Raw genomic sequence first — 17,621 nt, forward strand, 5'->3', positions numbered from 1 at the left:
GACTGCGGATCTTTTTGTATTCATGACAAACTGGTGAGAGTGAAATATAAAAATCTTGAAGATATTGGAACAATTTAAGAACATTGTTACACTATTTCCAATTAATTAGGATTATTATAAGCGAAAACACGATTTTATTTTATTTTTGTTTCTACAATTGACTTAAAATATTTTTAGTATGCATAAAGAGTTATCTAGTTATAACTAATTGTGATATGTGATAGAAATTTTCTTTTTTAACACATTTTTTTATTCATTATACAGTTATATTTATTATACAATTATATCTATACACAGTTAATAATCGTAATAACCTGAAAATAATGTAAAAATATCCTTCAATTCCATCACAAATGTATAAAATCCGCGCTCTACGTACAATTAAAAATATTCAAACGAAATTAATAATTGATACGCGACGATTTCATTGTCGAACGCGTCGGTTCTTGTTCGAATAAGATCTTATTCGATCCAATATTTATTCGACAATACCGAATCAAATTTGATTCGTTGATCCTCGTTTTCTTATCCGTCACGCGAATAAAAAATTTCGCCCAACTCTGGTCGACGCTCGTATTCCACCGAGGTTAAAAATTGGAAAAACCGCCCGAGCTTTCTACTCCGTGCAGTAGAACGATTTTCTAATGCTTCTCTCGCCGCAAAAGAGTTACGGTATATAGAAGAACGGGAATGCACTGTAAAAATACATCCGATATAAATCATGACTTCCGAGGTTTCGCAGCGGCGCTCATTCGTTCTGTTCTGTTCTGTTCAGAGAGGAGAGGCTCGCGTGCCGAATCACTGACCATTTATATTGTCTACAATGCTTTTTTGTCGATGCTACATGAATGAGGCGTGTTGCAATTTATTATTGGCTCCGCGATGTAGCCGGCAAAGTCTGCCGAGCCACAGTGAAAGTACGATGATTCTTCCGTCATTGTGAGCGCAAACATTGGCAATTAAGGGACAATGATACCTAACGAACGCTGTCCGACAAATTTACGTAGTTGCTTGCAATCACTGCAACTTTCTGTCCAACTCATTTATAAAATCTTTAGGTCTGACTCGTCTTAAAAAGTCAGGTGATACTACATAAACAAATGAATGCACAATGCAATATTTTATATGTGGCTGTCAGAGAGAAATCAGGCGAAAAGTTTATTAGACTGCTGATCTTTATGAAAAATAGACATTCTCTACCTTGATTGCAACATACAGAAATTAAATACAAATTTATTTTCGTTCTTAACATTTTTAATCGGCTGAAAATAATCGAGCAGCATTATTAAATTTTCGTCTTGCATTTAACGTATTGTATTCAACCGTATTCATTTTTGTCATGTGAGCATAAAATCCGCAGTCTAATAACTAGTAAATTGCAATCCTAATTGTAACGATACAAAGGCTATGCGGGCACTTGGTTCGTTTATAAATAGTTTTAATCAGTTGAAAATTGTAGTAGATTGAACATAATAGAACATAGATATATTCTTACGTTTTTCTTTCGCATACTCGTTTTTTGTCTTTCCAGCGTATTCTCTTCTCTTATTACCTAATCATTTATTTTTTAATTATCTATTAAGCATTATTTTTAAATTCTCTTAATTTTAATCCAATTACATCAGTTACGTTAATTTTAATTCAATTACATAAAATACATCAATTTTAATTCAATTACATCGATTACATCGATTTTTATTCAATTTCGTAATTTCAATTCAATCTTAATTTTAATTCATTTACACCGTAATTCATAATTAATGTAATACAATTACCTAGTATTTTGTAATTTTGCCTCAATTGCATCGTAACTGAATTGGATGGCGGTCTGAATGACGAAGTGCAACGCGTGATTGAATTATAATATAATCGAATGACTTTGTAAAATTTAATTTTTTGACTAACAAGAAACGAGTTACATTATGCGGCTTGTGTATTATTATCCTGCGAAGGATTGATTGACAAATGACTATAATTCGCAAAAGATCAAAGTCCAAGGGATGCAGTTACGCAAAAGTAGCACGACACTCGCAGATTGCAAACAGTTCGAGAAACAACGTTCGAACGATTATTTCTTTAATTGGATCGATTAGACGGGATTTACGCAGAAATCGTTCCGCGGAGATTCTCGTGGGATTATGCAACGTACACTGTCGGGATGCTAATTTCGGATTATCTGTTCCATCGGGAATGTGTGCGCGTCGCGAACAGAGCGCGCGGCGGTTTCGTTTTAGTTTACGACGGTGTTTATGTTTGACGTCGGCTCCGGTTCGAACGGTCGCATTGTGTGCAGATGGAAACGCGAGACAGTGCGTTTTACATCCAGCGACACGTTAACATTTATATTTTTGCCGCCCGTTTGGAACGTTGCGACTGCCGACCGTTCAGACGATGGAAAGTGCCGAGTTTCGTCGGCGGACTGCGGATTTTCTGCGATTGCGAGAGAAATCCGTAAATCGAATAGAAAACGGTAGAGAAAGGTTTGAATAATTCGAAAATACTGTTGCATGATTTTCGAATTATCGAAATGATATTTGAGAACGAAATAAATGTCTGGGTAGTTCCAATTTATTTTAATTAGTGGACTGCGGAGTTTTAGGGATTTATGACAAAAATGTGTAGATCGAATGCAAAATAACAGAAACATTTAAACAATTTGTAGACATTATTGTATTACTGTGAACTTATCGAAAGTAATCAAATAAGAAATGATCGCCTATGCAATTCTTGCATTTTGCAATTAACGGAGATAATTTTTATTTTGTATTAAGACTTTCGCAATCTAGTGATTAGCGAAGACAATTTTTATTTCAATTTGTTTCTAGCTGATATTTCTTAATATATCTAACAGGTTGAAAATAACGTAACTCGATTCTTCAAGTCTTTTAATCTCTTCACCGTTTTGTGTCAATTGTCGATTAAAAAGGACAAAATTAATAATCTTTGTTTTTTGAATCAGCGATTTATAATTCTTTTTATACATTACGACTTTATATTATATTATTTATATTATGGTTTTCGTTTGATTTTTTATTTTTGATTAAAGCAATAATATTTCAATCGTTAATTTCGACGACTATGGTTAGTCGTTGATTAATTGTTTGCCCAACTACGATAGAAACTGGCGTAAAAATAAAATCGATGATATGAAAAATAAAATGATTTCGATATCGAATATTTGAATACTGTTCGGATCGATCGGCTGAGGGATTCGCGAGTGGCCGTGTCGGGTGCATAAAAGTGCAAGGCTCGGCCTGGATCAGGAAATCCTTGTTTCTGCAGCGCAAGCTAAGCAACTACTCTCATTTCCAGGCGCGCGTGACGGGTTAGACGGTATCCGTCTCTCCTCCCAGCGCGCACCCCGTTTTCTTTTTCCAGCGATCTGACACTGAACTCGATCGTTGATCTCATTCAGGGTCGAGTGTTCCTCGAGTTCTTTAAGTTACGGCTCGGCCGTTGTTTTTACTCATCTTCGTTTCTCCTCGCGATCTAACAACGGCCCTCGCATTGTTCTACGTCTGATACTTATCCTGCGGTTGCTATTTATTTATTTAGTTATTGCAATCCTTGTCTTTCCATTCAATTTAATTTAGCGCAATCTAATTTCATTTCATTTCATTTCATTTCATTTTATTTAGTGTAATCTAATTTCATTTCATTTTATTTAGTGTAATCTAATTTCATTTCATTTTATTTAGTGTAATCTAATTTCATTTCATTTTATTTAGTGTAATCTAATTTCATTTCATTTTATTTAGTGTAATCTAATTTCATTTCATTTTATTTAGTGTAATCTAATTTCATTTCATTTTATTTAGTGTAATCTAATTTCATTTCATTTTATTTAGTGTAATCTAATTTCATTTCATTTATTTAAATACACGGCTTGAACACCCATTTTTGCAGTAACAGAACAAAAACGCTAAAGTTTACGCTATGTTTACGCTAAATGATAGACTCAGTAAATTATGTAAATTATATAATCAGTGTGTTTGTGAAGGCTTGTTTACAATATTTTTAAACATCGGCTACAAATATGTCTAACTTATCGCTGTCGTTGTTAACGAAATGAAAAATCTTGTCGTTTACGACGACTTCCAGTTCACTATTTATTATTCACATGATTTTGTGTCGTATTTAACTTAACCTTTCGCGCTGGAATGACGTACTGCACGCGTTCCCTTCGATCGAGAACAAGAAAATAAATAAATAATAAAAGTGGGTTGACGTACACTTACGGACAAAAGTTAAGAAACATTACGTATCGTTAATATTTGTGTGAGATTTGATATTTTAATAAATATTAGTCACAAATTAAAAGTACGTATTATAGTAAAGCATGTGAACACATTGTGTATATTGCGATATTGTTTTATTCAATGCGTACGACAAATAAAAACAATACTAAAAGTAACAATAAAATAAAAGATGAATAAGTAAAAGGAAAATAAAAAATTATATCATTGTGAATAATGTCGTGATCATGTTCGGAAACGTAGACTGCGAACGAGACGTTCGGCGTCTAATTGCAAAAGGTTCCAAAGCGGCTAATCGACGTCTTGGATGGAAAGTCGGAGGAAATGTCATCGAAACGGAAGTTGCACATCAGTTGCCTACGATCAACCTTGTCGTCCTACTGCATTCTTCATCGTTATGAGGCACACCATAAGACAGTGGCTCCCAATCGTTTCCGCTCTTTGTCTTAATCGCTAACGTCTTATTAATAATTAAATTAAAATTCGAATACCAGTGAAAAATACAACGTGAAAAAGTCTGGTAATATAAGGTCTGGCAAGTTTTTGACGTAAACACACAATGTCTGCAGTCTCTTTGTAACTCAGAATCATGAGAATAGAAGACAGTTTACTACTTCTCTGACTACTACAAAATACAGTAATTTCTCCCAGAATTGGAGTCGGAATTGAAACATGCAGATCTGAGAATACTAAGTCGCGCTAAGACACGATTCTTCGAGCCTCGCAGCTCGTTAATATGAATACATAATCATTCTAGAATAAAAGCGATGTCTTAACTTTTTTATTTACAATTTTTTACCACGATTCGAAGACAATTCGGAGGCCACGTGACACGATTCGAAGGCAATTCGAAGGCCACATGCCACGATTAGACGGAGATCGGTCACGTACAACCCATTCGTCTCCCTTAGCATCGACGTAGCATTAAATTACATAGGCGTAGGACTAGCACAGAGAAATTCACAGGAACCCGAAATTTGGCATTTCCTGGAGAAATTACTCTAGATGTAGAAGTTAGGCTATCGAAATAATTTCCGACTCTCTATTCCATTCAACAATTTTCCAAAATATCAATTTCCTTCTTGCATCTTCTTCAATCATATTCCGGAGCATACGCGCAACATGATTTCCATAAAATCGTGAAAATAACGAGGTTGTAAACATTTGACCATATGCCGTAAATCCGTAAAGACGCACGGTCTTCGTGTTACATTTTATGACGATTATTATTTTGCTAGAATTTTCATTTTCTTGCTAAAACAGTAGACGGTAGAACAATTTGGACCGCGTGTAATCGAAATTGTGATACGTTTAACGCCGAGATATCCGCTCGAGCGAAAATAATAGCGGAAGAACTTTCATGCTTCTGCTGCACCTGCATCGTGGCTTTGACAGCGGGATGATTAATGGGAAGCAGATTTCGGATCGGTAGTGTTACCGAAATGGTTTGCGAAAGTCTATCGGAAGGCTATGTTTAGCCGCATGATTGCTGGTTATGGTATACATATAAAGCTTTTTCCACTGGCAATCCATCGAGAACCCGGGCAGTCGACGTGAAACAATTCTACGGTCGTACCCTCTAATGAATAGTCAACGTATATATTATAGGATAATTGCGAACTGGTAATGCAGTAATAGTTTAATCACAGCCCTTCAGTGTTCGCTGGATGTAGGGTTTCACCTCAGTGAAAGTTCCCCCGACATTTTCACCGGCGTGCTCATCTTGTAATCTGCAATTGGACAATTACTCCGACGATTTTTATCGCCGCCGAGATTGAACTTTATAATGGCCGTACACGCAGGATACGGAACCCCAGTTAAACCGAGGATACTCTACTACTCGTTATTAGGTTGCAACTGTTTATGCGTTTCTGACTAGTAAAAGTATCATTCGAGATGCAACAACAAAGATCGATGGAACGCGATATTACTACCGCTTCGATAACAAAAATCGTACGATAGTGTATTTAGGCTTGTTTTATAGGCTGAAGTCTCTACTTTCAAACCCTTAGTCTGATCATAATTTACAAAATTGTTGTACAGGATAGCAAACGAAATAGCGAAGATAGTTATTTTATCTCAAAATTTACGCAATTTTCGATTTCAAACATCTCCACGGAGCTTGAAAAATTTTTTTAATGATCAGGACTGCAATCGACTGAAAGTTTCAAGTTTTCTCTTTCCAATAAACCCTCAAACTATGTCCTACGATTTTTTCTTACCGTTTTGTAGCTGTTTATGCTTTTATGGATATTTGATGCAATAACAAAGTTGCTTAAATTGCTGTCACTTCGTCAACAAAAGTTGTACGACCATGTATTTAGGCTCGTTTTATAGCCTGAAGTCTCTACTTTCACATACTTGGCTTGTCTTTAATCTATAAAATTTTTGTACGGAACAGCGGGCAAAAAAATGGAAATACTTTCTTTATCTCAAAATTTACACAATTTTCGGTTTCAAACACCTCTACGGAGCTGAAACATTTTTCTTCACGATTAAGACTGCAATTGACTGAAAGCTTCAGGTCTCTTCTTTCGAATGAGCACTCAAAATACGTCGTGCGATTTTTTCTTACTGTTTTATTGCAGTTTATCATACACCGACGACGAACAAGACTCGAGCAGAAGATTTCCATTATTTTCCAGAGACTTTTAACACCGAATCTACCGAGCACCGAAAGTTTTATTTTCATAAAAACAACAAAATAGAATCTATTTCAACATTTTCGTCATTTTTATCGTAAGTCACGCTTGACTTAAGAAACGCGTTCAATTAGTTCCCACGAAAGTGTCTAAAATTCCAAATTTTTTCCGGGTGTTTCTTTTTTCGAAATGTATCGTAATCTCCGATTATCCCTGCTCCAATTACGTCGAAACTTACGCAATGATTCAGTGGTTTTGATCAGAAAGTGTCCGAGGAAAGCGTTAACGGATTAGAATGACTCTGCAACGGCACACGTCGAGGCAAAGTCGGACGATATTCGTCGAGAGATCACGGTGGAAAGGGACTCTCGGTCCATCGATTTTTACAGTCGATCGAGTCGCCGCGTTTCTTCGTCTCCGGTTGGTCCGCACTCGTCACGGGAATTATTACAAGAGGCACTTTGACACAAAAGCCTCGTTTTCTCTTACTTTCCTGCTTCATCGGTTGACTAGCCGTGCCACGCATCCCAATGCTGCGCAACCTCTGCGGAAACGATCAGCACGCGCTGCGTCGTCGTCGACGACGACGTCGCTTTTCGAAAGAATAAACGACACGGAAACCGTTGCCATTCTCGGTGAAACGTCTGCTTTCTGCTCGGAGTGTCGCAGGACGTTTTTTCGCTCGCCGTTGCTGCAATGATCGCCGTCGAATACGATTCAATTACGATCTAATGTAATTTCACTTGCGAATGCACGCGTTATCTCCGTTTATCTTGGGATCCCTTGGGTTTCGAACAATATCGTGCTTCGTTCTCCTATGCGGCGAGTTCTGTTAGTATGTCGGATCCGATAATTTGATGCAGAAAGTGCCGATTCTTCATTGTTCGACGACCATTCTTGGCGAAATGCCTGCTTCGTGTTCGCAGACGTTAGAATCGATTCTTTCGGTCGTTGTTCTTGTTACGATGTTCGTCGAATACGGTACAATGTAGCTTTACTGTTAAATATTAACACTTTTTTCTGTTTTATTTAATACTAAACGTACCGCCATATTTGTCGCTTTATAATTTACTTGTAATTATTGAATTGTAATGATTGAAATCATCAAACTGCTTCGCATGGAAATTGTTGAATATTTGAATCGTTGAGTATTTCTTTATTCGGGTACGAACTGTTGTAAAAATTGTGAAAATGTGTTTCAATCGCGAATGCGATTCGATCACGATTTAATGTAATTTCATCAGAAAATCAATATGTACATTGCTTCCGTTTCTCCGTCGTTCTCACACAAAATTATGGTCGATTCCTTGTGTAGACAGTTCGTTTAGTATGTGTAATGCAATAATTCGATGTAATAAGTGACAATATTGTTTGTGTTTTATTCATACTTCGTGAAATATTTAATTCCTTTTTGCCGTTTGATAGAATCGATTGTTTCAATCGTTTATTTCAATGCGATTTAATGCATCTCCGTTAGTTCCTGTTTTCTAATAATTATACTGATCTCTTTATGTAGGAACTTCTATTAGTATGTCTGACACAATAATTTGATGCAATAAATGATATTTATTCATACTTAGTGAAATATTTAATTTCTATCTACAGACGATAGGATCAATCGATCTTCCAATAATCTTCATGAAAAACGATTCAATGTATCTTCACTGTCAAACAAACACTTTCCTTCTGTTTTCTAAGAATTTTATTCCTCTCAAACAAAATTATACTGAATTCTCTGTGTGTCAAAACTTCTGCCAGTATGTCTGGCACAGTAATTTGATGCAATAAGCGCCAAATGTTCTATTTCATCCTAGATGACGTTGCGCCCCCTCCCCTCCCACCGCGATATTTTCAAATGTGGTCTATCCCTGCACGATTTAATAGTTTCGACATAATTTCACTGAGGATTGAATGCACGCGTGAAACGCTGAAAAACAACGTGTCCGAGTAGAGACGCGGTGAGAATAAAGCGACGAGAATCAGGTTATTAGGACCTAATATCCGTCCGTTTCTCTCGCGAGACGGAATAAACCGCTTCCGCTGGCCTCTCGTGGCTTTTCAAAGCGCGTTGATTTTTCGGTTTCGTGGATTTTTATCGACGCGAATAATAAATTGGAAAAGGAAATTGCGCGCGGCTGTTCGTGGAATGTTATTAATTCGAGCATAATGCGCGATAGAGGAATTGATGACGTGTCAGCCGCCTATTCGATAAGTTCGATGACTCCGAAATGGAGATTGATTTCGATATTTATTGTTGGAACAAGCGTGATTCAATTTCCCGTTCGCTCGTCAAGTCTGTTTTTATCCAGCTTCGGCTATTTCCTCGATTCTTAATTTTGTATGTATGTAGATTGTATAAAAAACAATGAAAGAGAACATTCAAATATAATGTCTATGTGCTAAAATCTAATAAGTTATACATAACACAATTAAATTATTAAATTGTTCTAATATATAGTTTCACTGTGTTGTGCTTCGTCTACTCGTTTTTGTCGTGAATATATAAAATCCGCAATTTACTCATAATTAATTGCATTGTTTACAATAGTGTTTATCACCGATTAGCATACACATAAGTATACACATATTAGCATACACATATATATAAGTTTTTATAATATAATTACATGTATATTTAATTACACATATATAACTTAATAATAAATTAACAATTTAAAAGGTAATCTTTAAATTAATTTGTATACCTAATAAATTATTTAATATTATAATCTGTCATGAAACAGGATTTATTTCGTAAAGAATGTAATAATTCAAAAATATTTGTAAATATTTAAAATAATTAATACAGATGTGTATTCAACATTATCTGTTCAACCAATATTAGCTCGCTTGAAAAAATTGTTCAATATATTGTGGCAGTGTTAATACAACGTTTGCCTGCATTTGTTAAGTGTCAGAACACTTACGAAGTCGCAATTGATGCAGACGATTATTATTTTCGCATTAAATCTTCTGCTGTCTCTACGTTATTAATAACTCTCGAAGATCCCAATCTCTTTTGCAAAGTGATTAAAGTATTCGGATCGAGTGCAGCTTTCGGAGCACGCTGCAATGGATGTGAAACGCAGCGGCAGCGATTTTTCTAGCGATTAATTAGTCCCAGATGCTTCTCCGCCGCTCGCTTCATTCCTCTGTTTCGACTTCTCTTTCGTAGAAGAGCGAAAACTGATGAAACGACCCGTGTTCTGCCGTTTCTAGATTAACGGATAAGTGACTCCACGGAAAACCCTTTATTTCGCACAGTAATTACGTGCCAGACGCGGCGCACCAGCTTCATGTATCCGCGCGTTGCGTTACGAATATCCTGTGCTTGCAGTGCAACTCGATTTCGTCGAATTTTGTCACAGCATCTATTGTCATTTCGTTATACTAGATATATGTATATGAAATACTCGATGCGCAAATATTACTTTTAACAAACATAATAATATGTGTATGCTAATCGATGATAAACACTATTGTAAACAATGCAATTAATTATGAGTAAACTGCGGATTTTATATATTCACGACAAAAACGAGTAGACGAAGCACAACACAGTGAAACTATATATTAGAACAATTTAATAATTTAATTGTGTTATGTATAACTTATTAGAGGTATTCAAGTTAGGGATACATGTCCATGCAGTTCTTGTTTTTAGCGAACGATGCACGAAATTTGTATTACATTGGAAACGAAAAATTGATTAAATTAGAAACGTTTGCAGTGACGTGTATAGATATGCACCCTTTTACTATCAGTTTATGTAAAGACATAATGCAATTATTATATTGCATTTTTACAAAAAACATTATCCAGAAAACATAGCATTGATATTTTCCATCAATTGCATTAAATAACGGAATTAGTATCTGGCACAATTACACGGACCCAATAGACAGATAATGTATACATAAAAGTGATGCATTTATGACAAAAATGCATTTGTAACGGATTGATAAAATACAAGCTTTTAAAGGCATCATAAGGATATAAGCGCTTATTACCTATTAAATCTTATTGTTATGCAAAGATATACATTTTATTCTTCTTCTGTTTTTTATAATTGACTTAGAAATAGTTAGCTTTGCACAAACATCCATAGTCTAACTTTGTTATTTCTTAAACGATATGTTTACAATAAATATCTTTCTTTATATTTCCTTCTTCATAGTCAATTTTTCAGATTCCATTAGGGTAAGCACGAAATCTTGTATTATTTATGTCTTATCTAAAGGCATAATGTAACTCCTGATTGCAAATTGATTGCAAAATTGCGCTTCTATTTTCCTGAAATTACGCCGTTAACGCAGTAAAACCTGAGCCACCCTATAAACAGATGATGTAAACATGATGCATAGCTAATGTAGATAGATGATCTGAATCAGTACACCCAGTGCCAGCACAGAAACTCACCATTAGGATCCAAATAAATCATTCAAAACTATTAGATTGTATAATAAGACCGTTCGCGTTTCTTTTTTTGTAAGAAAATATAGTACCGCGAAGTCGTCGACGCGAACAGACTTATTATACAATTTCAGTCTAATCCACCCTATCTTAAAGTAGACACTTCCAACTTTCATTTAAGCTAATTTGCATAGAAATAGCTCTACGGGAACGTGTCTTAAAATCTATCTGAACCTTTCCTTTTAAATCTTGTAAACCCGACGATGTCAGAGGTCGATTTATTTTAATTTATCGAAACTGTCTCGTCGTTCTATTGCAATCTAATCTACCCGGCCTCAAAGTAGACACTTCCAGCCTTCATTTAAGCTAAGCCGCATAAAAATACCTCTGCGGGAACATGTCTTAAAATCTATCTAAACATTTCCTTTTAAATCTTGTAAACCCGATGCTGTCAGAGATCGATTTCTTTTAATTTTTCGAAACCATCTTGTCATTCCATTGCGATCTAATCTACCTGGTCTCAAAGTAGACACTTCCAGCTTTCATTTAAGCCAAGTCGCGTAGAAATAGCCCCGCGAGAACATATCTCAAAATTTATCTGAACCACCGCTTTGAATTCGTGTAAATTTTCCTCGCCTTTACCTAAGCGTCACTGGTCCGCGAGCGCACTTCTTACACAACCAAATGCAAAGTTTAGCTGAAATAAATGACGAGAAAGTTGCTATCGTATCTCTAATCCATACCTCTGTTTCGCCAACAGTGTGGCAGCGGGGCCGGATCCACGGAGGGTGTGATCGGTAGCGTGAGCGGCGTGACCAGCAGCAGCGGCGGTGGCATGGATTGTATGCCCCTGCGACCAGGGCCGTTTCACTACCTGATAAGCGAGCAGGCCAAGTCGTTGGTGGCCTTGCAGGAGCTGCAGAATGAGGTCGGCGCCCTTCTCGAATTCCGGGACCTCGTCATGGAGACGTTCCCGAACCTCCGGCACAAGATGGCCGCGACGGCGTCCGCGGGAGCGTCCGTGATGTCCTCCTCATGTGCTCCGAATTCGCACATCCCGTTGCCGCTATCGAGTCCATCGTCGCGACGAGCGAACGAATGGGAGCCGGGCAAGGTCCGTCGGCGGATACCCAGGGAAGGTGGCGAGTCGTCCTCGTCGTCGTTGCCTAGAAGCCGCAGCAACTCCCACAGCGGCGGCACGAAGAACAACTGCAGCGCGACGGTGCAGGATTCCGGCTTCAGCACGGAGACGTCTTCGAAGGACAGCGCTTCGACGGCGATAGCGCCCAGGCCGAACAGTCCTAGGCCAGCCATCCTGGACGAGGCGGAGGACGAGCTATGGAACCTCCTGAACGTGATCCACCGGAAGGGCATCCGGCTCAGAGAAGAGGTCGAGTGCCTACAAGGTCGGCTGGAGAGCGTGACGTCGGAGGAGCTGACCTCGACCGACATCCTGGACGCCGTGAAGGAGGTGACGTTCCTGGGAGCCGACAGGACAGCGATAGCTCCTGACGACGGCACGGAGGACAAGGAGAAGAACTCCCAGGTGGTAACGCTCAGAAGGGAGAAGGAGCAACTGCTGGACAAGGTCGCTGAACTCGAGGCCGAGACGATATCCAGTCGCGCAAGGGCGCAAGAGCTGCAGTCCGAGTTGGCCGCTCTGTCAGCCTTGAAGACCGGTTTAGAGGACAGGCTGAGAGCAGGACTGACCGACGCGTCCTCGGACATCTTCGCTCCGGGAGCTCAGAGGCTGCAACCTATCGCGCCAGTCCTGTCCTCGCCGAAGAGCAACAACGTTAGTAACATTAAGAGCAAGTCCTCGGCGTTCGCGCCCGTGGCGACCTTCGCCAAGGCTCACAAGAACCGATTCAGGACGAGGACCATCGAGAAGAATGTCCTGCTGGACGTCGCCGCTCGCAACGACGAGCTCAGAGACATCGACGTCGAGGCCAACGTCAAGGAGAGAAGGGCCAGGCTCGGCGCCCTCGACTCCGTTCTTGTCTCGCCGACCAGGGTGACGCACGTCAAGGACGTCGACTCCAAGAAAATTGCTGCCATTCTCCGCGAACACTCCCCTCTTGAGCTGCAGCGGCATTTAATCACTACTACCGTCCATAATCAGGTGAGCTTGGACTGCGGTCTTCGGTTTCTTTTGCGACGACGAAGGAGGACTGATAGGTCTGCATAGATGTGTCTAATGGAATCTCCGTCTGTTCAATTGCAGGCCTTACGGAAAAGGCTCGACGAAGTACAGAAAAGCACAGAAACCCTCTCCGAACGGTTGGACAAGGCGCGCGAAGAGAACGACGACCTACGTTTTCAGGTAGTTCAGATTTCAGCTGCTAGGTGGAAAGTGTGCACAAAAGAGGCCTCAGTTATAATTTTATTGAGCGATACCATATTTTTTAGAATTGTATGGATTCGTCCGCTGCAACCGGTCCTTGAAGTCCTCTAGATCCTTGAAATCCTTAAAATCCAGAAAGTTTTGCTAAGTCTTCAAAGTCCTCATGGTTCTCAAGACCCTGTAGATCCTACAGAACCCCTAGGTTCTCCAGATACACTAATCTTTGGCCCCAAGAAGATCCTTTAAGTCCTCAAAGTCCTCTTTGTATTATCTAAAATTGCGTATAAGTTGTATACAATTGCATATAACTTCTATAAAATTGTAGAAGTTACATAAAATTATATATAAGTTCTATAAAACTGTACATAATTTTTATAAAATTGAATACACACGTTATTTGTTCAAAATAGTGTATACTTTTTATGATATTTTATATAGTTTTGATAAAATTGTATATGTTCTGTAGAATTCTACACAGCTTGTTAGAAAATTGTATCAGTTTTGTAAAATTGTAAGTTCTATAAAACTATGTATAAATTTGGTAAAACTGTATCAATGACCAATTTTATCGAATAGAGTTGAGTCCTCTTGTGCACAAAACCGCCCACCCTGCCAATCTCTGTCGCAGTCTGCAAACCTAATCATGTGACATCAATTGCAGCTGGAAGAGAGGAACATCGAACTAGAAGGCACCAGGGCCCGAGTCCGGGTGCTCGAAAGACTGCAGCAGCGTCCTCCGACGGAGCTGGACCCGGATGCGAACGGTGACCAACCGAGATGCGAGCAGACAGGACTGGAACCAGGTAGCAGCACGGAATCGGCTCGGGACCACCACCAAGCTGTGGAAGTGAAACCTTCTCCTCGTCGGCGACCTAGTCGTATACCCCTGCCGGGTTCCACATCGAAGGCGACAGCGCCTCGGCCGCCCAGCCACGGAAGAAACGACAGCAAGGAGTCGTTGAAGTCGCTGACAAGACCGCCACGTGATTCTAGTCGTGACAGTCACGGTGGCAAGTCGCTGTCGAAGGCCCGCGACTCGAGCCGGGACTCGCTGGGCAACAAGAGCCTGACGAGGAACAGCGGGAACAACAGCGGGGCCGGCAGCAGCAGCAGCGGGACCGGAAACAGCAAGGAAACGAATAGGGAGTCCCTGAACAGGTCCCTGCCGCGTAACAATTCCAGCCGAGACTCCCTACACAAATCCTCCTCGCTGTCCCGCGCCCGTGACTCGCTGGAGTCTAACAACCTCGGCACGTCCTCATCCCCGGGGACGACTCCTCCTCGACGACCGCCCGCCCCCGCACGCCGTTCCTACAGCCTGGCCCGCGCGTCGACGTCCATTGACTCTGAGAACGGCAAGGTACGACCCGTAAAGCAATACTTTTGGAGCAACTGGCTGAAGTCGTCGTTGTCCAACGGCCCCGTCTAGTAGACACCCCACATCTTCGCCAGGACGGCCGATAGTCGCTGTTAGGGACCTCCGCTGTGCTTCTTAACGTGCCCCACGAGCCTCCCATCCGATCCCAGGACCTACTCCTATTCAGACACTGTGGGATGTTCTAGCAATCTAACTAGACAAGCTTGTTGTCTCGAAGAAACGATTCTCTATTTAGGATGAACAAGATACATCTTGTTGATACATGTACAGGGTAGTAGGCCGAGGGTGCCAGACATTTCAAGGAACGATTCTATGTAAATTAGAATGTTTTTAGGGAAGATTTCTTTTTACTCTTCATTTGAAAGCTAGGATTTAATAAGAAAGAAAGCGTTGAATAGGAATGGCTTCGTATTGATTACTGCTGTTTTAACGACGAGATTTGCGGTATTATGAAACAGGGTATACATTTTATTAACACTTACAAGATAAACAGTTTTAGACTTGTTCTTTTGAAATCGACATCGATCTCTTTTTAGATCTAATAAAGCTAACCGTGGAAGCTGGCTGCTAGAAAATTAGTATTTAAACGAGTCGTTTCCAACTTTAGTTCACAGTGTGCCGCACCATTTAATGTTTAATAGAGTTTCTAGAACGAAATTATTATCTATGTAACAAAATTATTATTTATGGAACAATATCAGTATTGATCTTCTTGTCGAATCCAATTGAGGAGGCTAATTATTGAAATTGGTTGCGAGAAAATTAAAGTCTAGATGGATCCGTTGTAGCCACGAGTGAAAGTGAAACATAAACGCTGTCATGCAAGGTATAATAGATCATTCTCAGCTATCGCTTAAAGTTGCACTATCTGATAAAATGGCGGGCTTGAAGTTGTTCCTCTCTGTGAGAGAGATCAACGTTGATCTTCTTACTAGATCTAAGAGACAAAACAGAATCATTATAACATGTTACTGAACTTGTTTCTATGGGATCAGTGTTGACCTCCTTATTGGATCCTATCTAAAAAGCTAATCATGGAAACTAACTGTTAGGAAATTAGCATTTGAATCGAATAGATCGCAATCAAGAGTTAAAACGGATCCAATGCTCAATGGATCATTACAATCCAGTATTTAAAATAGCATAATTTGATCAGACGGCTAGTACTGGTTCAAAATGCAACTTTATTCAACTTTGTCCAGCTAGATGGCTGGAAGATCCCACAGTGCCCAGTCTCGTGCTCACAACCGTGTGGTCCCGGTTCACAGGACGACCTAAAGCGACCGGAAGTGAGGCTGCGGTCGCAGCGAATCGGTAGCTAGTCCCGCTGTCGGTCTCGCTTACCATGTCCGGCGTGTGTAACCGATCGATCACGACTGATTACGATTACGATCACCGACCACGAACAATCACACACGATCGTTCCTCTCGACCATCCATCCTCCTCAACACATCTTCTTCTCGGCGTTCTCTCTCGTGGGCTCCTGTTTTCTCTCGGCGCGAAACCGGATAAATGGAACCGATGCGGTCCCCAAAAGCGCAATACCTGCGACGGTGATCGTTATTGTTTGAGAAAAAACGTTCGTTCAAACTCTGACCGTAACAACAGAGACTCTCGACCGATACTTGCCTTAATCACGACGACGATCCACTACCGAAATGTCTGATCTGGAGCGCAGGCGAGCGTGCGTTCGAGCCCGTCCCCGGCGGCGGTCCAATAAAGAAAATGGCCCCTTCTCGCGTGCCGCCGGTTTTTCTCGTAAGTTATGCTTCTTTTATTATCATTTGCTTCGATGCTTCTTCCTGGATGTGGTGAGCTATCAGCCTGTACCTTTTTGTTTTTATTTTTACTTTTTTTTTTATTTTACTTTATCATATTCACACATGTATCCTGATTTGCCGTCTCCTTGTTTCTATTGTTTGTCTATTTTTGTAAGGTAGTACGTCATAGTTCTTTGGATCCTTTCACCTAGAGTTTGGCATGCGCACGCACCCCGTAGTCAGCTTCCCACTGAAACCCTAAACTCTTGGGACATTTTCCCCTGTTTGGATCTCTTTTGTTTTTGTTTCCCAGTAGAACGTTTTGCGACGTGTTCCTACTGGGCCATTTTAACCGATTTGCTGTTTTTAGTGTTGTTTGGAGAAGGATGCGGTGAACTCACATTATTGGTCTTTGAAACTGTATAACTTTAGAGGATCATGAGGGAGTTTGAGGAAGTAGCCTGTTTTGTATTGCGGTCTCAGATTGGCAAAACTTTCCCTGCAGTGGAAATGGTATCTCCGGTTTCTGTTGCAGTGGCGCTGCCACATGTTTGAAATAAGCGCATGTTGGTCGAGTCTCGACGAATCTTGTGAATTCACTGGTACATTTAAGTAGCTGTATAATTAAATAGAAAAGAATTGGTACCTCGGTGTTCAGTGCAAGGCTTAACGTAATCTTAATAGAAGCACAGATACAAATTTATTGATTGTAACAACTCTTTCAGTCAAAGATCTGTCACCCTGTACAAATGATTTTTGAGACGCAACCCGTCCCCAGGCGAATCAATTGACCACAATCGTTCGCGATTATTTAAGTTACCGTCGAA

At 39.9% G+C, this 17,621-nt stretch overlaps 1 protein-coding gene across 4 annotated transcripts in view; it reads left to right on the forward strand.

Moving 5' to 3' along the window:
- The window catches only part of jvl (javelin-like), a 109,053-nt gene that overhangs the window by 84,986 nt on the left and 6,446 nt on the right, over positions 1–17,621 (forward strand). For all 4 annotated transcript variants that reach the window (XM_033470568.2, XM_033470569.2, XM_076518734.1 and 1 more), the window contains 3 exons: positions 12,072–13,433; positions 13,536–13,634; positions 14,317–15,015. In XM_033470568.2, coding sequence (XP_033326459.1) covers positions 12,147–13,433; positions 13,536–13,634; positions 14,317–15,015 — 2,085 coding nt within the window. In that variant the 5' untranslated portion in view covers positions 12,072–12,146. The remainder of the gene's footprint in view (positions 1–12,071; positions 13,434–13,535; positions 13,635–14,316; positions 15,016–17,621) is intronic.

Source organism: Megalopta genalis, chromosome 2, assembly GCF_051020955.1.
Source record: "Megalopta genalis isolate 19385.01 chromosome 2, iyMegGena1_principal, whole genome shotgun sequence".
In the NCBI taxonomy this organism is placed as follows: domain Eukaryota; kingdom Metazoa; phylum Arthropoda; class Insecta; order Hymenoptera; family Halictidae; genus Megalopta; species Megalopta genalis.